This window comes from Ambystoma mexicanum, chromosome 9 (assembly GCF_040938575.1).
Source record: "Ambystoma mexicanum isolate Mex_15411 chromosome 9, UKY_AmexF1_1, whole genome shotgun sequence".
NCBI lineage: Eukaryota > Metazoa > Chordata > Amphibia > Caudata > Ambystomatidae > Ambystoma > Ambystoma mexicanum.
In genome coordinates this window covers 1,527,688,699-1,527,715,479 of record NC_090931.1, presented here as the reverse complement: position 1 = coordinate 1,527,715,479, position 26,781 = coordinate 1,527,688,699, and the positions used below count along the sequence as shown (strand labels likewise).

At 44.6% G+C, this 26,781-nt stretch overlaps 1 protein-coding gene across 1 annotated transcript; it reads right to left on the bottom strand.

Moving 5' to 3' along the window:
* On the bottom strand, positions 1-26,781 carry LOC138489423 (zinc finger protein 551-like). The gene is made up of 2 exons (XM_069617141.1): positions 26,561-26,781; positions 1-13,024 (listed from the first exon to the last, which is right to left on the bottom strand). Exons 1-2 carry the CDS (start codon positions 26,744-26,746, stop codon positions 11,999-12,001), a joined length of 1,212 nt encoding a protein of 403 aa, XP_069473242.1. The 5' UTR covers positions 26,747-26,781; the 3' UTR covers positions 1-11,998.

Genomic DNA, 26,781 nt, shown 5'->3' with positions numbered 1-26,781 from the left:
CCTTTACAAAAAATACATCACATATTTAAGAACATATACAAAAAGACAATCTGAAACAGTGTTATTAAAAGTTACTTCAATTCATCTCACATAATCGAATCTTACAATTTTACAGACAAAAAACACAGAACACATCCCTAAAAAGTACAAATATACAAAACAATTCATTATACCAACTAAAAGCAAAACAATATAACAATTCATACTCAATGGGAACATTCACAGCCCTACAATGTGCGATGCAATGATGGTTAAAAAGTTATCTAGAGATAAAAATCAAAGCAACATTCTCGCCCTGCTTAAGTCCAGACCAAAAGAGATTTTGGGTATGCTCAGGGTCAAGGTGTACCTCAGCCTTGAACAATCCAAGCCTAGTAGATCTTAAGTGGGGACAGCCATTTACCCAGTGTCTTAGGGTTTCCAGGTGTTCAATATTATTGCAGAAACAATAATTTGTGGTTAGACCTGATGCCTTAAAGGAAGCCCAATACTTGGTTCGTTCCCTGGTTGCGAATTGATTGAACCGAAAGCGCATATAAAGTGTGTGTGCTTTGTTGTATGAAAAAAGTTTTATATATGCACAAAGATGATCCCTCTTCCATAGGGAATTGGGCATATTCGCTATATAAACTCTAGGCTCTATTATTGTAACTGTACAGAGCCAATCATGACTGAAACGTTTCTATTTTACACTACAGGGACGGTGGAGGAGTTCCTCCTCACTCGAGTATGGAAGGATGGGTCTGTGAGGCCCCCCTCCCCTGCATTGTCCACCTACATGAGGCTCATGACTCGTCGGCAGCACGCACCTGGGGCCGGGAGGCAGGGCGGCTGCAGATCGACATGTGAGGCTGCACGGCCAGTAGCCTGGCATAACCTAGACACCATTTTGTAATAAAGAGGACTCCATTTTAAGCATGCTGAACCCAAGCCCATGCAAAATAGCTGGTGTACCGAGCTGCAGCTTGACCCCGACTTGACAGCACATGGAGAGGCCTGCGCTTCCCCCAACCTCCACCCCATGGCAAATCCGCTGAAAGCCCGTTCTCACGAGCAACTAGACACGAACAAGTAACAAAACAAACACTGTATCATTTACCTTCCGCAATACATCATTGCCCTAGAAGTGACCGGACTTGTAGTTGGAGTCTAGAAAAGAACAAACTCCCTCCCTCCCAAATGCACCCGACCCCGCACCTAACCCCTGTACGAATAATATATGGTGTACCTGACTCCCCTGCCCAGTTCCCCAGATGAAGCGTTGACCATACATACCAAGCCCTCGAGTTTCTCAGCCTAATCCTTGTTACTAAAGAATGTGCAGTAATGTATGGTAAATATGCAGTGCAGACTACTTATAGTAAAGCAAAGTGACCTCGGATAACTTCAAGATCCCCCCCCCCATGTTCTAAGGCCCAGTGTTCAACTACTCGATATATTCATGCTTGTGTATGATGTAACAAAAGATGACATATTACATGTAAGCCACGTAGGGTATTGAAGCAGATTGTAGTATAAGTGAAGCACCACATTGATTTGCTGCTCTTATGCTCTTGAACGTATGACTCAATCTTCTACTACCTCATGTTTTATTCGTCCACCTCTCTCATGAATAGCACGTATTAACATCGACCAATGTTATGAATTGTATGTGATATTGTTATCGTTATGAACTTAGTAATATAGACCATGTAAACAGCAAAACATATGTACTTTCCCTAACACTCCTGGCTTTAGCATTCGTCCCCTCCCAAATGGTAGAGTCCAGCACCGTGAATAGAAAGTTGCTTAGAACTACAAGGCCATCTCCACCTCCTCCCGCCAAGGCCCACAGGGGCTCGCTGATGAGCGAGCAGCACAGCCTCACCTCCCCACATTCCTGCTGGACCCACTTCAAGTATTTACCTCCCCCATGGCATAGACCGCCATGGCCAGGCCAAATGAATTATGAGCTACCTGGCCATAAATCCCACCGCCTTTGAGGTGCCAGCTTGGTGCCCCCACTGACCCAATGGTATCCCAGTTCACACCAAATCCAAAAGACCACAAAGGCAGTTATCAGTCCTTGTGCAAACATCCCTCGGAGTCATCCTTTACTGCATCAAACAGAGTAAAATGATGAAGACAGCCAAATCCATGCCCCCTGATAAGACACCTGGTCCCACGAGACTAGACCCCCTGCTACTGACAATTTTATGATGATGTATAGAAACAGCCTTGTATAGCATATTGTTTTCCTGTGTCCCCACACAGGCATTAGGTCAATGTGTTAGAAGTTTTAAATAACAACTTGGTACAAGTGAATGTGATGAATGGGTTTGAAAGGCCACAAGGGCAAGTTTCTAGAACTATTGTGGTAAATCTTCACTGACCGCCAGCGCTCACGAGCTCCACCCCGATGAGCCCAGCTGACCCAAGCACGTTGTGATGCCACCACGTGGACCTAGCTAGACATCGCCATTCAATCCCCAAGACTCTGTGGCCCCTATAGCTTACCTCATGCATGACGTGTATTTGTAATATAACTGACTGTCTTTGCTATTGTCAGACAGAGGGCTCTCAGAGTTTGCAGAGTCCTTTGCATTCCCTATTTGATTTAAATAAAAACCTTTTAACTTCACCCGCACTTGGTCGTGGTCTCATTCCCTCCTGGGGTGCGTCCTGTATTGCCTCTCACCAAGGGGGGTTTTCTACCTCATTGGGGGACGCTTACTTTCAGCGCATATAAAGTGTGTGTGCTTTGTTGTATGGAAAACGTTTTATATATGCACAAAGATGATCCCTCTTCCATAGGGAATTGGGCATATTCCCTATATAAACTGTAGGCTCTATTATTTCAACTGTAGAGAGCCAATCATGGCTGAAACGTTTCTTTTTTACACTACAGGGAGGGTGGAGGAGTTCCTCTTCACTCGAGTCAATATCACACAGAAGAGAACACATCCTCTGCCCATACAAATCGACGGAATAAGAGGAGGATTCCACCAACATTAGGTCCAAGTCCACATATAGTGAATTACAAGGTGGGTTTAGACATTTTGCAAAATGTAAGAACTATCTCCATCGGTATCTGGTACGTGGGGAGATTAGTGCCAACTCATGCCTGATAATGGCATTTGGCATAGAACTAGAAAAACCGAGCACCTCTTTCCAGACCTGTCCCTGCAAACAATTCATGTAATCACCCAAATCTAATAAACACAAATCTAATCCATAGAGTAGGATAAGCTCAATCTCCATCAAAGAGTAGGCAGGAGTGGCAGCAATGAGCATTGACACAGCCTAGCATATAGGCATTTCATGGGTGTTAAAAGCGCTCGAAATGCATCTAATAAGGAAGAATGATTAATTATATCCAAAACTCATTCAATTTTCTGTGTACCCATTGTTCAATACATTGGGCCTCATTACGAGTCCGGCGGTAACCAAGGCGGTAAAACCACCTGGTTACCGCCGGATTCGTATTACCATTCCGCCTCCATGATTCCTGGAATTACCGGGGCATTACAACCCGGTTTCCCACGAATCACTGAGGCGGAATGGTGTTAATCCCCATTCCCATTGAGTCCTATGGGACTCAATGGGAATGGGGATCATGGAAACACCGGCACCATCTCGTAATGCTGCCGGTGTCTCCTCGTCCGCCTGCAGGTGAGCAGTGTTAAACCTGCCAGGTCAGACCTGGCGGGAACATCACCTCCCGCCTGCAGGAGATGTGATCGCCCGGCATGGAAACAACGGTGGCGGCGGGTTTACCGCCACCGTTGTTTCCATACCGGCCGATTTGTAATGAGGCCCATTGTTTTGATTTTATAGGATTTTGAAAAAAGTACAATTTTGGAGTTGTTGGCATTAGCTTGCAAGTTATTAGCTACTGCAAATTGCAAAAAGAGATTTAATTTGGCTTGCAGCCCCAAATCCGTCCTATCAAAAAAGATAAGATCATCGGCGAAAGCCCACCAATGCAGTCTTAGCCTGCCCAATCTCACTGGTGTTTTGCTAAAAGCACTCCACAGGTCAGGAATATCACTAAGGTACAAGTTAAACAAATTGGATGCCAAAATACAACCTTGCTTAACCCCCGTGAACAAGGCAATAGATCTCCTAAGAGCCGCTTGAAGAGTGATCTGAATTTTAAATGAGGTATTGCGATGTAATGCTGCCACAAGCTGTACTAATTTGAGGGGGATTCAATACCTCACTAGTTTATTCCACAGTGCGGATCTGATCTCACAAAGGCAGATGAAATATCAAGAGATGCCATATAATTTGGACCCGATTACTATGCTTAAGATTATTTTAAAAAAATTAGCCAACATGTTAGTATTTAAGGGAGTCCCCATCTTTTTTCTGAAAGTCCACTTGGAAGCGTGACAGGAGGGCTGACTGTTGCATAACAATTTCTAAGTCCCTAAGAACCAAAAGTGCAAAAAGCTTAGAAGAGTCATTGGTAAGAGCTATGGGCCTATAATTGGAAGCAAGCAGGGATCACCTTGTTTAAAAATAGGGATTATAAGGGATTGAGTCCATGATATTCTAATACAGTTGGATATAAATATAACGTCAAATTTCATTTTCAGCAATGACGCCCAAAGGAGTGGGTCGATATTCAGAACAAATGATGGAAAACCATCCGGGCCACCGCTCTAGATGGATTAAATTTAGATATGGGCCATATAATAGCCTCCTCCTGCCAAGGACACGGACCCTGTATAAAAGTGCCCTCACATGCATCCAACACATCAGCAAATGCTTGCAGCAATTTATATTTGTCAGTAAAAAACTCAACCCATGCGTCCTCAGAAACCAGAGACTCCATGGTACCCCTGTTTTATTATTGCAAAGATGTTTAAGCATTATCTGATTATCCCATCTATGAATATCTATTCTCAAGGGCTTAAAAAGGTTTTTATGAATCTGACAAATACGTTTCTTTTCTTTAGCATAGTGCACCTGTAAAAGACTTTGATTCTGCAGATTTCTAATTTTCCTATTTTTTTTATCGTTTGGAGGCAGCCACTTTACCATCCAATGCATGTAGAGCTGGTTTCTCAGGTGCAGCCATAGTTGAGCCGCCAGTCCACTTTAGACAAAGCAGCACAATCTCAGATAAAATAGCGGCCCTACCCGAGGAAGACGGATCTTCAGTAGGCAACACCCCAGTTGACTCTACCCCTGCCCTACATTTATCACTTCATCTTTGATTCCATTTCAATGACATTCCCGGTCGATCAAATGAAAGAAAAGCGAGTGATGGATTAATTTCAAACACTGGCGCTCTAACAGCAAAAATCAACTCCAACATCAGATGGTCTCCCAAGCTCAGCTCCCCATGATTCATGGGTCCACAATTCACCTTAACAGATGAAGATACATACAAATAATCCATTCTAGAATAGAGGTTGCCCCTATGCTATGTATGTTTGTGGAAATCAGCTCTGATGGTCACCTCCAATTGCTGTAGATCCCATTCAGAGAGAAACTGGTCCCAACCCCTATCTGTTTGACCACTTAAAGAAGTTGCAGGGAAAGACATAGTACTTGAGTTAAACTTAAAACCCTCAGAGCAGTCACAATTAAAATCTCCCCCTACAATAATGGACAGTCAGGGCACGAAAGAACCAATTTCTCCAATAGATCTGATACATTTTGCTGAAATTCCTCCAAATTGTACTTAGCTGGATTCCAGTACAAATTAGCATATAGAAGTGACGATTTCTCTTCAAATGAATTAATACATACAGCTAGGTGGCCATCAGATGAAAGGACTAGTTGCGTTGCAATTTTTAGATTCCTATCAATTGCAATAGCTAATCCACTGCTTGGTCGACCTGAGTCAGCTTGTATCACAGTAGTAAAGGTCAAGTAACCTCTAAGTTCAAAATGGGAAGAGGCCATTGTTTCTTGGAACGCGAGAATTACATTACAGTTACATTTACATATTTTGCCATTGGTACGCAAAGAGACATCTTTTTGATAGGCACAGGAACTAATGGTCACTGTTTATATTATATATGGAGCAACACTATAATCTGTCTCAATAGGATTAAGATAGTATATTCAAAGGAACACACTGCAAAGTGCATCACTTCTATGGACTCGTCATTTTGGCTTACAAGACACAGGGCCTCATTACGAGGTTGGAGGTAGTCATGGCGCTTTTAGCGCCATGACTACCTCCAATACCGGTACCGCAAATTGCAGTACCGTTATTAGCTCTGAAGTCCCTTAACGGCTCCCTTCCATAACGCCTGGTTTAAGGGACCTCGTAGTAGGGCGGTAAGGGATTACCGGTGACGGTAATCCCTTACCGCACACCTCGTAATGAGGCCCACAGTTATCAAAAATGACCCTGACACCAAGGTTGTGTACCTAAGTGAAGGGATGAAGCTAGGAATTGAACCCAGTCTGCTGCTTATGAACTTGAACACATATTTCCTTAGGTCTGGTTGGTAAATATATATAACAGGCCAACCTGAGATGTGACATGGTAAGATTGTGCACAATGTAAACCACATTTGAAGTTCCTGAACAGCAAACTGTTATATTATATGGCATACAGAACCCCAGCCGTGTGTTTTGCTTCCCCAGCCTTGCATAGAGCCAATGGACATGCAGTCTGGGGAATGTGGGCCTAAAACTATGAAGTGGTGCACCTGTGCTTTCCTGTGCATTGCAAGGGACTGCGAAGCAAGTAAGGGAGAAAATCAGCTCCACATCAAAATGTGTTGGAAAAGGCTCCTGTGCACTGTTGGTGGCCTGGCATCAATTTGATTTTGTCCATTTGCTACCCTACAAATGTTATTGTCAACGGTGCCATTTTTCACAGAAAGTCTGCTGTAAAATGCACCATGTGAATCCATTATTTGAAAAGAAATTCTATGGGGAAGGATTCTTCCCAAACTCCCCTTGGTTTGATGAGGCTACCACGCTATGCTCAGTCGTTCATTTGCATTCATGAGCAATGTTTATGCCGCTTCAATTAGAATAATCACCAGCCGCCACTGCTCGAAACTTGCCGGGGATCATCTGCAGAATGCCCGGGTTGCACAGGAGCCCATGCAGTTGCGCTGCAGGTAGTGGAAGCCCATGTGAGAGTCAATAATCAAAAATGAACAGACAAATCAATAGTCTGTGTTTGTTGCCAGGGCCTTATTTTTCCTTTTAAAATGTGTTTTCTGGTCTTTAACTCATTAGTTTCTGGGCTGTTTCACTCATTCCAGGAGCTATTTGTGTTCTTTTGGCCAGAGTCCATCATTTCCAGGGTGTATTTACAGTAACTGTGAGGATGTCTGCCCATTAATGTATTTGATTGGTCCTTAGATCAACATGCGCGTCAGGGGCAAGCCGGGCGGTGCCGGTTATAAATAGATTGATATATATGTTATTTGCATAGCGCTCATACACAAGTGTTTCAGAGTGCGACAAGGCAAGAAAGGGGAACACGGGAGAACACAACAACGATCTTACTAGGCCCAGTGACATTGAGAATGCGCAAGTGCATGGGAGAGGGGGAGGGGAAAAGTGCATGGAAGAGAGAGTGGAAAGTGCAGAGCGGAGTAGAACAAATAAATAATAATAAATAAAAATAAATAGATGATGGGGGCAATAAACATTGGTAGTGCAGCCGGCAAGTGGCAAGTGCTGTGTTAATGGCAGCAGACTGGGTAAGTTTGATAAGTGCAGAAAAAGAAGAAAATGGGGGATGTTGGGGACTATATGGATACAGGTATAGTCCCCAGTGCAAGGGGAGGTCAGAAGGCAGTGCAGGAGGATGGCAGGGTGAGCAGGTACCTGGGCCCAGGGGACAGAGGGTGGCCGAGTGCACAGTGCCAAGAGAGAGCAGAATCAGCAGAGGCTAGGGGGGCGAAGGCAGAAGCAAAGAGGAAGGTCTTGTGGTGCTTAGGGTACCGGAGATGGCTCTCATCAGGTTTTAGAGTGGCAGGGAGGCTATTCCAGAGGCCGAAGACAGAGAACTACCCCCAGCATCTTTATTTGAGAAACAACTGACCCTGAGGGAGGTAAAGGTAGAGGAGCGAAGAGCTCAAGAGGGGCGGTATTTGCGGAGCGATAGCTGAAGGTATTTTGGACCCAGGCCCCAGAAAGCCTTGTGGACAATGCACAGGGTTTTGAATGTAATCCTTGCATCCACTGGGAGCCAGTGGAGAGATTTCAGAGCTGGAGAGATACGATCCCAGGGCTTGAGGCCAAGGTCAAGTCTTGCAGTCCTGTTCTGGATGAGTTGCAGAGGGCAGAGAGTAGAGGCAGGTAGATTTAGAAAGAGGCTGTTACAATAGTCCAACCTAGAGAGAACCAGAGCTTGGGGGACAGTGAGCTTCTGGGGGAAAGAGAGGAAAGGCAGAGTGCCTCTGAGGAGGTGCAGTAGGAAGTTTGACTTTTTTGAGACCTCAGAGATGTGGGCAGAGAAGGAAAGTGTGGAGTCAAAGATGACCCAGAGGTTATTAGCCTCGCAGGTGTGGATAGGAGGAGGGCCAAGGGAGGCCAAGAATTGCCTTGTACTCGCCACACTTACTGACTGCTTTGACACTTTTTAAACCTGTTCTGATTATTGTGTGATATTTAACGTGCTTTTAGAATTGTTAGATGCATTGTGAACCTTGTGTTTATTTCTCTTTTTCACCACATAGGTCCTCATTACAAGTTTGCTGGTCCCGAAACAAGGGTGTCGGTAAGTTCACCAGCACCATTGTTTCCGGACCGGCAAACTACGTGTTTGCCTGCCATGGCCACTGTGCTGGACAGGTCTAACCCTGCTGGGCACAGCGGCCGCAGTAGGCAGACCCTTCACGGAAGCGCCGGCACCGTTATTCTGAGTCACCACTCCCATAGAGTCCTGTTGGACTCTATGGGCATGGGGATTTAAATTTTACCAGCGCCTGACTTCCCGGGCTGCCAGACTTGTAATCTCCCGGTGGCACCGGGAAGTCAGGCGCCGATAGCTTTTTAAGAGTCTGTTCTGACTTGTTTGGTTCATAAAATTGCCTAATTTGAAATATACCTGCCCCCTGCTCTGCTATGTTTGGTAATGCGATAAGAACTACAATTCCCTTGCTTTTTGTAGTTCTGCGTGTTACATAATCCTTTTCAGGCGCATCAGCACCATTGTTTCAGGGGAAAAATCAGTCTGTGCTGTCCGTGTTTCCGCTAGTCTCGTTAAGCAATCTCGTTAAGTCACGGTACGCTGTTATTACTTTGTAATTAGCACGATACATCCATTAGAAGCAATACGTACTGCAAGAGTCAAAGGGCACATTACACGGATGGCGGTAAGGATTTACCGGTACCGGTAAAATACCGGTACCGGTAAATTCTTACCGCCTTACTACGAGGTCCCTTTGCGGGTTGGGGGATTTAACGCCTGCTTTTTGCAGGCGTTAAAATCCAACCCGCAAAGGGACCTCGGAGCTAATTACGGCACCGCAAAATTGCGGTGCCATAATTAGCGCCTTCCCCCTTCCCATAGAGCCCTATGGGGCAGAAATGGGAATGGGGAAGGGCAATGGTGGAAGGGGGATTTACTGCCCCTCCAACCTTGGAATGGGGCGGTAAATCCCCTTTCCACCAAGGCGGTGCCGGTATTTTACCGGCAAGAGCCATGGCGCTAATAGCGCCATGGCTCACCGCCTACCGTGTAATGAGGCCCAAAATGATTAATAACAATCAGAGTACTAAAATGATAACTACACACTATGCAGACATAGTAGTGAAGTACACGGGCCAAACGATTTAAAGAGAATTGGTCAGGGTACTATCAAGACTCCTGTTTCAAGTATAATATTATGGGGAGTGGAAATGTCCCAATGCCTATAGAGTCACAAAGAGGAGCAATAGCAGTGAGACATCTTGACACCCCTATATTACAATCTTAGATAGTCACTGTCTTCGTTTGCATACTGTTGAGGCTGGAGCTCGGGGGTCAGAAACACTGGAACCCCGTGCATTGGAGAGTCTGAATACCCCCGCCATCTCTATAAATGATCAAACTGCTCCGACAGACTTGTGTGGAGATAAGCTCCTTGTTGAGCCGACCACAGTGATGTTTGACAGCAGCAGGCCGAAGGAACCAGACCATGATAGGCAGAGGCCTGAGGGAATGATGAACTCTATAGGGACTGCAGTTACTCCAGGGGCAGAAGAACTGAATATCGTACTTTTGAATACGAGGTCTCTGTTCAAACTTGCAACAGATACGGCAGACCATATCTCTAAAGCTGGCAGCATGAGGCAGCGGGTCCTGCTTTGTCGTGGGCCATTTCAGCTCCATACAACTTGTCCAGAGTAAACAGATTGAATGGTGAAGGCGGGGGAGTAGCAGTGATCTAGAAGACAGACCTAGAGGCCTGGGAAGTAGATATTGCCGGAGCAGAAGGTTGCAAGACATTGCACATTGAAGTTATCATAGATGCTAATACTGCAATGCATCGGGCACTGGTTATAGACCCCCAACCTCGATGCCGGATTTTACTAACCAATTGGTGTCTGCAGTACTACCCATACTCAAATTAAATGCCACATTTTTACTCATGGGGGATTTGAACATGTGGCTAGGAAATTACTCAGATTCTGTTGCTTTGGAAGCTTTGCTATAGGAACTAGGATTCAGTCTGCTGGTTAACAAAGCAACTCGCGTTAAGCGTCATACCCTGGACTGGGTAACTACTTGTAATATACTTTTGAGTAATCCTATAATATCTCCTTGGCCATGGTCGGATCATTTCTTTGCTGAGTTTGACCTACTGCTCCCTGAGAAAGCAAGGCGCTTACTGAAGAGTAGTACATGGATTACCTCCAGGAGCTTAGGGAAACTTTCCCCTGAAGCTATTGAAGTCTTCATTGCACCATTAGCCAGGAATATAGCAATTCTGGACTCAGCCACGGAAGTAGCAAGTTTATATCAAAAGACTACTACTAAAGCCATTGATAGTATTGTTCTATTGAACACCAGACATGTACCATGTAAAAAAGTGAATACATGTTATTCTCCTGAACTGCAGAGGTTAATGATTGAGAAATATAAATGCTTTAAGATCTGGAACCATACCTATCATAGCGAGAATAAGGAGGTATATACTGCGAGACTTGTCCTTGGCCTCAAGCCCAGGAATTGTATCTCTCCAGCCCTGAAATCTCTCCATTGGCTCCCAGTAGCTGCAAATATCAAGTTCAAGACTCTCTGCATTGTCCACAAGGCCTTCTGGGGCCTGGGATCACAATAGCTCCAAATCTCTCTTCGGAAATATCTTCCTACTTGAGCTCTTCGCTCCTCCGCCTCCAACTCCATGAGGATCATTTGCTTCTCCAAGCAACGAGTTGGGGAAAGATCTCTTTCTTCAGCTGGTGCCTCCCTCTGGAACAGCCTCCCTGCCTCTCTGAAACTTGGGCAGTACCATCTCCGGTTCCAGAAGCACCTCAAGACTTTCCTCTTTGCTTCTGCCTTCTCTCTTCCTCTCCCCTGCTGCTCTCCTGTCTGTTACTGCACTGGTCACCTCGCTACCCTCTGAACTCGGCCCAGGTCTCCTGCCCGCCCAGTTGCACAACTGCCCTGCCCCCTGGTAAGCCCTGCACTTGGGACTGTATCTGCAAACCATACAGTCCCCTTACATGCACTTATTAGACAACTGTTGTCTGCACTTTTAACCCTCGCACTTGCCACCTGCTGGTCGCACTACTTGTTGTTTTGATCCTGTGTCTGGCACTTGCCCTTCCTCCCCTTTCCCTGGCACTTTTCTCCTCCCGTCTCCCCTGCACTTGCACAATCTCAATGTCAGTTGGCCTAGTAAGATTGTTGTCTTTGTCATCCTTCTGTTCCCCTCCCTTGCCCCGTCGTGCCTTGAAACACTTGTGTATAGGTGTGTTATAAATGCCATATCATATCATAGCCATTTTGTACAGAAGCATACAAAACCAATGTATGATACTAGAATTTACAATGCAGAGCAGGACACACATGAACTATTCAAAATTCTGAGAGAACCATTCAAGAAGCCATGTTCAACAAACTCTGGGTGAAGCTTTTCTCATGCTCTGTACACTGGTGTGGTCGCTCTCCAGTATGGATCTTCTGATGCCTGTACAGGGATGACTTATGACTGAAGCTTTTCTCACACTCTGTACACTGGTGTGGTCGCACCCCAGTATGGATCTTCTGATGCCTGTACAGATTTGAGCTCTGGCTGAAGCTTTTCTCACACTGCATACACTGGTGTGGCCGCACCCCAGTATGGATCTTCTGATGTTGGTACAGATGTGAGATACAAGTAAAACTTTTATCACACTCTGTACACTGGTATGGTCGCAGCCCAGTATGGATCGTCTGATGAGTGCGCAGATCTGAGCTCTGAGTGAAGTTTTTCGCACACTCTGTACACTGGTACGGGCGCACCCCAGTATGGCTCCTCTGATGCTGGTACAGATGTGACTTCTTAGTGAAGCTTTTCTCACACTCTGTACACTGGTACGGTCGCTCACCAGTATGGATATTCTGGTGCTGATACAGACCGAATTTCCGACTGAAGCTTTTTTCACACTCTGTACACTGGTATGGCCGCTCCCCAGTATGGATTGTCTGATGCCTGTACAGATTTGAGCTCTGACTGAAGCTTTTCTCACACTGTGTACACTGGTATGGTCGCACCCCAGTATGGGTCTTCTGATGCTGGTACAGATTTGACTTTGCAATGAAGCTTTTCTCACACTCTGTACAATGGTATGGTCGCTCCCCAGTATGGATCGCCTGATGCTGGAACAGATTTGTCTTTGCAGTGAAGCTTTTCTCACACTCTGAGCACTGGTAGGGTCGCTCCCCAGTGTGGATCCTCTGATGCCTGTACAGATCTGAGCTCCGACTGAAGCTTTTCTCACACTCTGTACACTGGTACTGTCTTTCCTCTGCGTGGGAGGTCTGATGCCTTGTCAGGTGTGCTGCATGATGAAAGTGCTTATCACGCTCCATGCACTCGTAGGACTTCTCGCCAGCATGGATCTTCTGATAGCTGCTCACTCTCTGTTGAAAAAAGAAAAGGCCCCTTGTATTATTTCATGTCAAAATACAAACTAAAAATCAAATGATCTAACGCATAACTGTTCATTCTCGTTTTACACAATCCAATTCTCAATAATTATAATAAAATAAACCTTTCTAAACCTTCACCAACCAGGAAAGTGAAAGGACAGAAATACTTGGTAGGAGAATACAACAATGATTTACATGTAGAATTTTGCATAGAGACATTTTGTATTTTATAAAATATTTGTGTCTCTGTTTGGGGATTTCATTAGTTAAGGGCAGTCCTCCAGATAAGGTGTGTATTGGCTCATTTTATGCAATTAAATCACGTTCATGCGCCCTATTTATGTTTTCCTTGCATATCATTTATGCAGGCAGCACACAGCGGTTGCTTGTGAAGTTCCCCGTTTTGTCTAGTGGTCCCTGGGGTAAAGGCAGAAGAGGGTGACAGAGGGAAAGGAAAACAATTTCCTGCAGCTCCCGCCAGGAGAAGCTGCGCACATGGTTTCACAGTGGGCACAGCAGTGTTCAGGGCAGGGCAGAGAACGCATGCCTGTTCCCAGTTCAGCTGCAGGACCAATCAAAAGAGCTTTCCTGGAAAGGTCCCCTCGTGCTGCAGGAAGCATCAGGAAAAGCAGAGTAAACTGTGCATGTCTTGCAGCTGATGAAAAAGCCATGACACCGTCCATATTGTTCCCAAGTGAGCCCAACGCCTGTCATTCCAGCATGAGAAGACTTTACACTGTGCCCTTTCATATTTTCCTTACTGCAGGATTGTGTTTCTTTTCTGCAAGTCCTCAGAAGACAAGGTGAAGGTGTCTGATGGGCTGAGACGCTGCTGCCAGACAAACTGAAGAATTGGTGCATCAAAAGCCCACAGTGACCAGGATTTCCATGAATGGGCCCCACAGCTCGCCTAAATGCTGAAGCAACCAATGCTACAGACAGGACACCTTCTTTGTTACCACTCTCCGGATTCATGTCTGTGACAAGAATCCACACCTGCTGAAAGATGTGTATGTGTGAAAGAGTGTTTGTAATCACTGCCTCATTGGTAGCTCAAGTGATTGGCCCTCATTATGAGTCCGGCGGTAGCCGTGCCGGTAAATCCGTCAGGCTGCCGCCGGACTGGTAAACAGTTACTGGCGCCTGGCTTGCCGGTAACACCGGGGTATTACAACACCGGCTGCCAGTAAGTCAGGCGCCGGTAACTATGTTGTTCCCCATTCCCATAGAGTCCTACAGGACTCTATGAGAGTGGGGACTGTTAGGGTGAATTCACAAAATATGCTAATTTCCCTTGCCTTTTGAGAACCCCAGCAACTTTGCTGGATTTCTAGAATTTTATTTTTTACCTGAGATGAGTGTGAGCCTTTTTTCCCACTCTTCCATGTATTTTGGTGTATGTTTTACTTTTGTGTTCTTTGGTTATGGGGTTTTTAAACAAACACCAAAGGCATCATCTTTTTCTTATGTGTCACACAGCACCTTCAGTGCAGTGGCACAGGGGTGTCTTTTAAACTCCCCAAGGGTTAAATACCTTCTCTGGGACTGACTACTGTCACCCAAAGCATGTAAAGTTAAATTGACTTTGCTAGTCTCTTTAAATTTACAGACCCAGCACACGCTATCTTACTATAGAGTGCTGGAGGGGTTGCCTAGCATCCCCTGGGTCTAAACACTCATGTAACAGTCAGATGTTACCCTTTCCTACTTAAAATGGCTGGTGGCAATGGTTTTAAACAAACTACCATGATTTTTTCGACCGTGAACACCGGTAGCTCTTCTTATTTGCCATTTCTTTTTGGAAAGGTCCTTCTAGTGTCCAACTCTGCGCACCAAGCCAGGTTTGGTCCCTTTGTTCGTTGGCCTTTAGCAGGCTTCAGTGCTGAAGCCCTCCTCTGGCGCCTGAGTGTCTGGGTTGGACAGGATGTGAGGGAGGTGCCAGAAACTCCCTGTGCTTAGTCTCCTAGCAGACCTGAATGCACTCTGGTGTGATTGGCCGGCTGGCTGTCCGGCAAGGACAGCCACCCTGCTGTGTGAGTGACAGCCAGGCTGGAATGAATGGGGGAAAACTGTTTAAAAGCAGGCTTCTGGGACTTGGAAAACAGAGTCAACCACTGGAACGAAAGAACCGAAGAGGAGCTGAAGGAAGACGACTGCTGCAACTCCTGGTCCACCGGTGAAGCCCTGCTGCAAGTCTGAATCACCTGAAACTCCATCAACAGAGAAGCCCTTCAAGGTTAACTTCTTCCCTTGAGTTTGGTGGGAACAACCAACACGTAAGCCGCCTGGACACCGTCTGCATAGTGGTAGAATTTTCTGCACAGTGCTGTGGAAAACCAGATAGCCAGTGGAAAGGATACCAGTTCGTGGTCTTCAAGGCACTCACACCTTAAACCAATGTTTATCCAAGCTTGTGGCCTCTTCCCTGGGCAGTGCAGGAACCTACCGACATCCTCCTTCTTGTCCCCACAACTGAAGCTCAGGAACAGCGAGATCTGCAGGAACTGCCAGGAACAAATGCCTCAGCTACAGCTCTTCTTCACTTTAAAGGTACTGTGCAAATGCAGTCAGGAAATCTTTTTGCCCGCTGTGAAAGTTTGTGAAACTTTCCCGACTTTGAAGGCTTGTCCTTCCCTAAACCAACATCTAACTTTTCGTCTGACCAAATTCTTCTAAGATCTGTGGCAAAGACTTAACTGTTTACTACCAGAACTGTGCTATCCTATACAAGACTCTGAACCATTGACTTTGGCCCAGGCCTATTGAATTGAATTGCTGGTTGTAGTTAACTGAAACCCTTTGCCCTGCCTATGAAAGTATTTGTGCCTTGATTTCTTTTAACCTTGTCTTTTTACTCCTTTTAAAAGTAATTGAAGTGCCATTTTGCTCCCACTTCAGGGGAGCAGAACTTGTTCAAGAACTTATGGGTTGTGTATTTGAAGTGTATTAGTATATGATATTGAGCTGCTCTTGCTAGTGTGATGTTTTCCAAATGACTGTGTAAATAAATGTATATTCTTTTACCAAGAAACCTTGAATAACTGGTTATTTGAATCACTGCAAGCGTTGGTCCCTTGTGTAACCCCTTGTACCGCTCACTTTACTCTTGAGATAAGTCTGGCTGCTCAGCCGCTGCTACCATAATACTGTGTAGTACAGGCTTGTACCAAAGGTCAAACTGTACTGTCACTTGTAGTCTTAAATGCATGTAGTGGTCCCAAAGGGTACTGCATGCAATTCCGCCTAACAGGGACCACTGAAACACTGGCACCGTTAACAGTGCCAGAGTTTCAGTGAAAATCTATGGGCGGGTGCCGTTCCGCCCGCCATGGCAGACCTGGTGGGTGGGAAGGAAACCCGCCCGCAGACTCGTAGTTTGCTGGTCCGGAAACAACGGTGCCGTTAAGCTTACTGGCACCGTTGTTTCCAGACCGGCAAACTTGTAATGAGGGCCATTGTTCCCAAAGGGTTCCTCATGACAGATGGATGCTGTTTCACCAACACACAGCAGTAAAGTCAATGGTCTTTCACTCGCACAGTAGCCCGTGAGCATCCAGCCTGCAGATTACACTCATTATTGTTTGAGGGTGAACAACTATTTTCACCTGCGTGCTGTACTACAGTACAGGGTTTCTATGCAAGCATCTATTCTGAGGACTGCACTATAAGGACTAAGTAAGCATGTCCTCTACAGGTTACACTATAGGGACTGGGTAAGCATGGCCTCTGCTGACTGCACCATACGGACTGGGCAAGCATCTCATCTACAGGCTGCACTATAGGGCCTGGGTAAGCATGGCCTCTGCAGACTGCACTATAGGGGCTGGGCAAGCATGGCCTCTGCAGACTGCACTATAGGGACTGGTTAAGCATGTCCTCTGCAGGCTGCACTATAGGGACTGGGCAAGCATGTCCTCCACAGGCTGCATTATAACGACTGGGCAAGCATGGCCTCTGCAGACTGCACTATAGGGACGAGGTAAGCCTGTCCTCTGCAAGCTGCACTATAGGGACAGGGTAAGCATTTCCTCTGCAGGCTGCACTATAGGGACTGGGCAAGCATGGCCTCTGCAGGCTGCACTATAGGGACTGGGCAAGCATGGCCTCTGCCTGCACTATAGGGACTGGGTAAGCAGATCCTCTACAAGCTTCACTATAGGGACTGGGTAAGCACCCCCTCTACAGGCTGCACCACAGGAGCTGTGTAAAAATGTCCTCTGCAGGCTTCACTATAGGGACTGGGTAAGCAAGTCCTCTGCAGACTGCACTATAGGGACTGGGTAAGCATGTCCTCTACAGGCTGCACTATAGGGACTGGGTAGGCATGTCCTCTACACACTACACTACAGGGACCGGGTACGTATCTCCTCTGCAGACTGCACTATAGGGACTGGGCAAGCATGGCCTCTGCAGGCTGTGCTATAGGGACTTGGTAAGCAGATCCTCTACAGGCTTCACTATAGGGACTGGGTAAGCACCCCCTCTACAGGCTGCACCACATGAGCTGTGTAAAAATGTCCTCTGCAGGCTTCACTATAGGGACTGGGTAAGCATGTCCTCTACAGGCTGCACTATAGGGACTGGGTAGGCATGTCCTCTACACGCTACACTACAGGGACCGGGTAAGTATCGCCTCTGCAGACTGCACTATAGGGACTGGGTAAGCATGTCCTCTACAGTCTGCACTATAGGGACTGGGTAAGCATGTCCTCTACAGGCTGCACTATAGGGACTGGGTAGGCATGTCCTCTACACACTACACTACAGGGACCGGGTACGTATCTCCTCTGCAGACTGCACTATAGGGACTGGGCAAGCATGGCCTCTGCAGGCTGTGCTATAGGGACTTGGTAAGCAGATCCTCTACAGGCTTCACTATAGGGACTGGGTAAGCACCCCCTCTACAGGCTGCACCACATGAGCTGTGTAAAAATGTCCTCTGCAGGCTTCACTATAGGGACTGGGTAAGCATGTCCTCTACAGGCTGCACTATAGGGACTGGGTAGGCATGTCCTCTACACGCTACACTACAGGGACCGGGTAAGCATCTCCCCTGCAGGCTGCACTATAGGGACTAGGTAAGCATGTCCTCTACAGGCTACACCACAGGGACTGGGTAAGCATCTCCTCTGCAGTAGAATGTCGTTTTAACAGAATTCCATATTTACAGATTTCTGATTGCAAAAAAGTCTAAATAAACCTCAACAAAAATGTCTGAAACAAGGAAATATAGCTACACAGGCCACAAACCTGCTGAATAGATTATTCATTTATGAATGCACCTGCTGAATAGGTTATTAATTTATGAAAGCACCTGCTGAATAGGTTATTCATGTATGATCATTAATGAATGCACCTGCTGGATAGGTTATTCATGTATGAATGCACCTGCTGAATAGATCATTCAATTATGATAATTTATAAATACACCAGCTGAATAGGTTATTCATTAATGATCATTTATGAAAGCACCTGCTGAATAGATTATTAATTTATGAATGCACCTGCTGAATAGATCATTCAATTATGATCATTTATAAATACACCAGCTGAATAGGTTATTCATTAATGATCATTTATGAAAGCACCTGCTCAATAGATTAATTTATGAATGCACCTGCTGAATAGGTTATTCATTTATGATCATTTATGAAAGCACCTGCTGAATAGATTATTAATTTATGAATGCACCTGCTGAATAGGTTATTCATTTATGAATGCACCTGCTGAATAGATCATTCAATTATGATCATTTATAAATACACCAGCTGAATAGATTATTCATTTATGATCATTTATGAATGCACCTGCTGAATAGGCTATTCATTTATGATCATTGATGAATGCACCTACTGAATAGGCTATTCATTTATGATCATTTCTAAATGCACCTGCTGAATAGGTTATTTCTTTATGAATGCACCTGCTGAATAGGTTATTCATTTATGATCATGTATGAATGCACCTGCTGAATAGGTTATTCATTTATGATCATTTATGAAAGCACCTGCTGAATAGATTATTAATTTATGAATGCACCTGCTGAATAGGTTATTCATTTATGAATGCACCTGCTGAATAGATCATTCAATTATGATCATTTATAAATACACCAGCTGAATAGATTATTCATTTATGATCATTTCTAAATGCACCTGCTGAATAGGCTATTTGTTTATGATCATTTATGAATGCACCTGCTGAATAGGTTATTTCTTTATGAATGCACCTGCTGAATAGGTTATTCGTTTATGATCATTTATGAATGCACCTGCTGAATAGATTATTAATTTATGAATGCACCTGCTGAATAGGTTATTTGGTTATGATCATTTATGAATGCACCTGCTGAATAGATTATTAATTTATGAATGCACCTGCTGAATAGGTTATTCATTTATGAATGCACCTGCTGAATAGATCATTCAATTATGATCATTTATAAATACACCAGCTGAATAGATTATTCATTTATGAATGCACCTGCTGAATAGGTTATTCGTTTATGATCATTTATGAATGCACCTGCTGAATAGATTATTAATTTATGAATGCACCTGCTGAATAGGTTATTTGGTTATGATCATTTATGAATGCACCTGCTGAATAGGTTATTCAATTATGATCATTTATAAATACACCAGCTGAATAGATTATTCATTTATGAATGCACCTGCTGAATAGGTTATTTGGTTATGATCATTTATGAATGCACCTGCTGAATAGGTTATTCATTAATGATCATTTATGAAAGCACCTGCTGAATAGATTATTAATTTATGAATGCACCTGCTGAATAGGTTATTCATTTATGAATGCACCTGCTGAATAAATCATTCAATTATGATCATTTATAAATACACCAGCTGAATAGATTATTAATTTATGAATGCACCTGCTGAATAGGTTATTCGTTTATGATCATTTATGAAAGCACCTGCTGAATAGATTATTAATTTATGAATGCACCTGCTGAATAGGTTATTCATTTATGAATGCACCTGCTGAATAGATCATTCAATTATGATCATTTATAAATACACCAGCTGAATAGATTATTCATTTATGATCATTTATGAATGCACCTGCTGAATAGATTATTAATTTATGAATGCACCTGCTGAATAGGTTATTCATTAATGATCATTTATGAAAGCACCTGCTGAATAGATTATTAATTTATGAATGCACCTGCTGAATAGGTTATTCATTTATGAATGCACCTGCTGAATAAATCATTCAATTATGATCATTTATAAATACACTCGCTGAATAGATTATTCATTTATGAATGCACCTGCTGAATAGGTTATTCATTTATGATCATTTATAAATACACCTGCTGAATAGATCATTCAATTATGATCATTTATGAATGCACCTGCTGAATAGATTATTAATTTATGAATGCACCTGCTGAATAGGTTATTCATTTATGATCATTTATGAATGCACCTGCTGAATAGGTTATTTGGTTATGATCATTTATGAATGCACCTGCTGAATAGATCATTCAATTATGATCATTTATAAATACACCAGCTGAATAGATTATTCATTTATGATCATTTATGAATGCACCTGCTGAATAGATTATTAATTTATGAATGCACCTGCTGAATAGGTTATTCATTTATGATCATTTATGAAAGCACCTGCTGAATAGATTATTAATTTATGAATGCACCTGCTGAATAGGTTATTCATTTATGAATGCACCTGCTGAATAGATCATTCAATTATGATCATTTATAAATACACCAGCTGAATAGATTATTCATTTATGATCATTTATGAATACACCTGCTGAATAGGCTATTCATTTATGATCATTTATGAATGCACCTGCTGAATAGATTATTAATTTATGAATGCACCTGCTGAATAGGTTATTTGGTTATGATCATTTATGAATGCACCTGCTGAATAGATTATTCATTTATGATCATTTATGAATGCACCTGCTGAATAGATTATTAATTTATGAATGCACCTGCTGAATAGGTTATTTGGTTATGATCATTTATGAATGCACCTGCTGAATAGGTTATTCATTAATGATCATTTATGAAAGCACCTGCTGAATAGATTATTAATTTATGAATGCACCTGCTGAATAGGTTATTCATTTATGAATGCACCTGCTGAATAGATCATTCAATTATGATCATTTATAAATACACCCGCTGAATAGATTATTCATTTATGATCATTTATGAATGCACCTGCTGAATAGATTATTAATTTATGAATGCACCTGCTGAATAGGTTATTCATTTATGATCATTCATGAATGCACCTGCTGAATAGGTTATTAATTTATAAATACACCAGCTGAATAGTTCATTCATTTATGATCATTTATAGATGCACCTGCAGATAGATTAATAATTCATGATCATTCATGTGGTGTATAGGCTATTCATTTATGAATGCACCTGCTGAATAGGTTATTCATTTATGATCATTCATGAATGCACCTGCTGAATAGATTTTTTATTTATGAAATGCACCTGTTGAATAGGTTATTCATTTATGATCATTTATGAATGCACCTGCTGAATAGGTTATTCATTTATGAATGCACCTGCTGAATAGGTTATTCATTCATGATCAGTTATGAATGCATCTGCTGAATAGGTTATTCATTTATGATCATGTATGAATGCACCTGCTGAATAGGTTCTTCATTTATGATCATTCATGAATGCATCTGCTGAATAGGGTATTCATTTATGATCATTTATGAATGCACCGGCTGAATAGGTTATTCATTTATGATCATCTATGAATGCACCTGTTGAATAGGTTATTCATTTATTTTATATATATTCTCTCACTTGACTACAAAATCCGACGTCCCCCTATCTAACTTTAACGTACTATGTTTACAAGAGACTTGGCTCATTCGAAAACCCTCTCTGGATGGATTCGAGCGGGCCCACTCCCCTGCCCACAAGGGCCCCGAAGGAAGACCGCGCTCGGGATTAATAACGGCGATAAAATCAGGCAGCACGCTGACTCTGACAAAAGTTATCAAAGGTACCGAATTAATCTGGCATCCATCATCGGCTGGTCCACCCCCTTTCCTAGTACCAAGAGAAAGTCCCAAGAGAAGATCTTACTCTTAAATATCTACTGGAACCCCCTGCGAATACCAAACGAGAGATTCTTGATGGAGCTGGAATCGACAATCGACTCGGCTTTAATTGAGAAAGACGTCAGACACATAATGATCGCAGGGGATTTGAATGACGATTTACTTACTCGTCAGGCAATTTCAGGAGGCGGGGCCGCGTTGTGGTCCAAATTAATGGAATCAAGAGATCTGCACAACTTGCATCTTATAACCGATACAAAGCTCAGTCATATCCCAACTTGGGAGAGAAACGGGGAAGAGGCAGCTATAGATTAAATCTACGTGTCCAAAAGCCTGCTGAAATTCTTCATCTGTTTCAAAGTGACAAGGACAGCCGACAGTGACCACAACCTACTGTCCTATGAGTGGCACACAAGCAGTGTGGAAAAACAGTTAATGAACATCACCTTAGATGTTAACGGCTACGGCACCCGCCTTCGTCTCCCGAATTTCGCAATCAATGCACTGACGCAAGACTACATAGGGTTTATAGTCAAAAAGTCAAAATAAAAAAAGTCGAAAGTCATAATCTCGAAAACAAAAGGTTGAGAAAAAAAAAATCGAATGTCTAATTTTGTATGGTTTTTGTTCGAAATGGGGGTGTTCCCCCAACCCCTGTTTTTTTTTTTTTATTAACTAAACGCAAAAAAACCATAAATAAAAAAAGAAAACATTTGATTTTTTTTTTCGACATTTTTTTTTCGACATTTTGGTAATTCGACTTTTTTTTCGACTTATTGACTGACCACCACTACGTAGCACGCACGATTCAGAACAGCACAGGCTCCAGGAACATTGCTGATTATTCTACAGCCCTGGCAGTCTTCAAAAGCACTGCAAAGAAATCCTTCAACTGTCTAACTCTGACAGTTCATGTCTTTAATAGACAACTGGTGGAAAAAAGGAAGTACATTAGAAAATTAAAAAGAGAAGCAGACAAATCAGGCTCCAAGACAAAAGGAGAGGAAGTAACGAAAGCAGTCAAACAGTACCAATCCTGGTTGAGAGCCACCAAACAGCAGAGAAATCCAGACGACGCAGAAATGATGCTGCGAACAATCTGCAGCAAGAAAATGAGGGACTTCTGGTCTTTAGTCAACGCCAAACCAAGGAGACAACCAGCTAGTAACCAACGCAGTGGGAGAACTGAGGTGGATTAAACACTTTGAGCAACTGTACAGAGCTCCCAAGAATCCTTCGGCACCCGCACAGCCAGCAATAAAAGCCGAATGGCAGATTCCTAGTGATAGAGAAACCATCATTAGTAAAATTAAAAAATGCAACGGCTCGCCGGATGGCATTACCAACTTTGACCTAAAACAAAGGGCCGAAAGCTGGGCAAAGTTTGTCGGAGAAGTATTTAAAAACTGCAATACATCGGCAGCCATTCCAAATAACCCTGCCAAATATCGCCCATCTCCCTTCTCCAACACTATATTAACATTCTAAAACACGCATTATTTAACCAAATAACTACATATCTGAAGTCTACCAGACTATGGGCCTCATCACGAGTTGGGCGGTAACACCGGCGCTATTAGCACCGGTGCTAATAGCCCTACCGCCAAAACCCTCTGCGATATTAGCGCCAGATCACGGGTTTGGCAGAAGGGTTATTGCCCATTCCCCATTAGGCCCATTCGGGAATTCCTCATTCACCATTGGGCCCAATGGGGAAAATTTGCGCTATTACCGCCGGCGGATTTCCCGCCGGCGGTAATCGCACCGAAAATCGGCAATTTTGCCGCAGATTTCTCCCCAGCTCAGAGCTGGGGGGAAATCCGCCAAAGCCATGATCTGGCGGACCCTTAAATGCAGCGGTAATAGCACTACCGCTGCATTTAAGGGTTACCGCCAGACTCGTGATGAGGCCCTATATCATCTCTTCCAATCTGGGTTTTTGCACAAAGCACTCTGAGAAAATAGCAATCACAGCTCCAGTGTTCTCACAATTGTTCAAAACTCCATACTCCCCTTGATCTCTCTGCTGACTTCGATGCTGTTGGACAACCCTCCCTCCTTCACACCCTCGCTAACATGGGAATCCAGAGCTATGCATTTGACAGGATCTCCTCCTATTGCACAGGTCACCCCTCGCCTCTGCACACCCTCCCTCCATAATCCAGAGCTCTGCACTTGGCTGGACCTACACCTATTACACAGGTCATCCCCCACCACTGCGCACCCCCCCTAACATGGGAATCCAGAGCTCTGTACTTGACTGCATCTCTTCCCATTATACAGGTCATCCCTCACCCTTGCTTACCCTACCTCCATAATCCAGAGCTCTGCCCTTGACTGGATCTCGTCCTATTACACAGGTCACCCGACACCCCAGCACACCCTCCCTAACAAGGGAATCCAGAGCTCTGCACTTGACTGGATCTCCTCCTATTACACAGGTCACCCCTCTGTCCTACATACCATCCCTAAAATGGAAATCCAGAGCTCTGCACTTGACTGGATCTCCTCCTATTCCACGTGTCACACCTCCCCCCTGCACACCCTCCCCAACACGGAAATCCATAGCTCTGCACTTCACTGGATCTCCTTCTATTACACAGGTCACCCTTCGCCCCTGCAAACCATCCCTAACATGGGAATTCAGAGCTCTGCACTTGACTGGATCTCCTCCTATTACACAGGTCACCCTCTGTCCTACATACCATCCCTAAAATGGAAATCCAGAGCTCTGCACTTGACTGGATCTCCTCATATTACACAGGTCACCCCTCCCTCCTTCACACCCTCCCTAACATGTGAATCCAGAGCTATACACTTGACTGGATCTCCTCCTATTACACAGGACACCCCTGGCCCCTTAAACCTCCCCTAACATGGGAATCTATATATCTGCACTTGACTGGATCTCCTCCTATTACACAGGGCACCCTGCACACCCTCCCTAACATGGGAATCCATAGCTATACACTTGACTGGATCTCCTCCTATTACACAGGACACCCCTGGCCCCTTAAACCTCCCCTAACATGGGAATCTATAGATCTGCACTTTACTGGATCTCCTCCTATTGCACAGGTCACCACTCAACTCTGCACACCCTCCCTGCATAACCCAGAGCTCTGCACTTGACTGGATATACACCTATTACACAGGTCACCCCTCGCCCCTGCATACCCTTCCTAACATGGGAATCCAGAGCTCTGCACTTGACTGGATCTCCTCCTTTTCCACAAGTCAACCCTGCTTCTGCACACCCTCCCTAACATGGAAATCCAGAGCTCTGCACTTGGCTGGATCTCCTCCTATTACACAGGTCACCCCTGCACAGACTCCGCAACATGGGAATCCAGAGTTCTGCACTGGACTGGATCTCCTCCTATTCCATAGGTCACCCCTAGCCCCTGCACACCCTCCCTAGCATGGGAATCCAGAGCTCTGCACTTGATTGGATCTCCTCCTATTCCACAGGTCACACCTCTCCCCTGCACACCCTCCCCAACATGGGAATTTGATTAGATTCCTCTCCCTTGTTACACAGTTCACCCCTAGCCCCTGGGCATCCTCAGTAACATGGGAATCCCGAGCTCTGCATTTGAAGGGATCTCGTCCTACTACACAGGTCACCTCTCACCCCTGAAAACCCTCCCTAACTTGGGAATTCAGAGCTCTGCAGTTGACTGGATCTCCTCCTATTACACAGGTCATCCCTCGCCCCTGCACACCCTCCCAAACATGGGCATCCCGAGCTCCGCACTTGACTGGATCACCTCCCTTGTTACACAGGTCACCTCTCGCCCCTGTACACCCTCCTTAACATGGGAATCCAAAGCTCTGCACTTGACTGGATCGCCTCCGATTCCACAGGTCACCCCTCGCCCCTGCACACCCTCCCTAACATGGGCATCCTGAGCTCAGCACTTGACTGGATCACCTCCCTTGTTACACAGGTCACCCCTCGCCCCTGTACACCCTCCCTAACATGGGTATCCAGAGCTCTGCAGTTGACAGGATCTCCTCCTATTACACAGTTTACCCTCACCAACATGGGAATCCCTATCTCTTTGCTTGACTGGATCTCCTATTACACAGGTCACCCCTCACCCCTGCACACCCCCGAATGGGTTCTCGTTTCTCTACAGTAAATGCGAAATATAAAAATAAGCGCTGATTTGCTGCCAACTGGCCCCATGTCACAAAGGTCACCTCCAGGATGTGCTGTTTATTTAGCCAACAGTGCAGTGCATGCTGGGAAGTTTAGCTTTTGGAGACCCATATATAATGGGACACGTGAAACTAAAACTCCCAGAATCCAAGGAGTGGTTGGCTAAAAGTCCAGGCATGGCTAAAGGGGCCCCATCATGGCATGGGTCCAGGTCGCAGCAATGGCCCCGGACCCCCAGAAAACCTCCCCACAGGCCTCTCACCTCATCTGGGCCCTGTCCAGACATCTCCCCCAGGGCTCTCGGGGGACCTTGGAGGGATGTCACGCCACTGGCTGCGGATGGGTTTCTCCCCAGTGATATTAAGGGGGTTCGTGCCCCTGATGTTGTTTGTATTTCTCCCCAGTGAATGATCGTTGGTCGATCTCTCCCTGGGATCTCGGGGGTCATGGAGGTGCTCTCCACTGGTGATGAAGAACCATGGT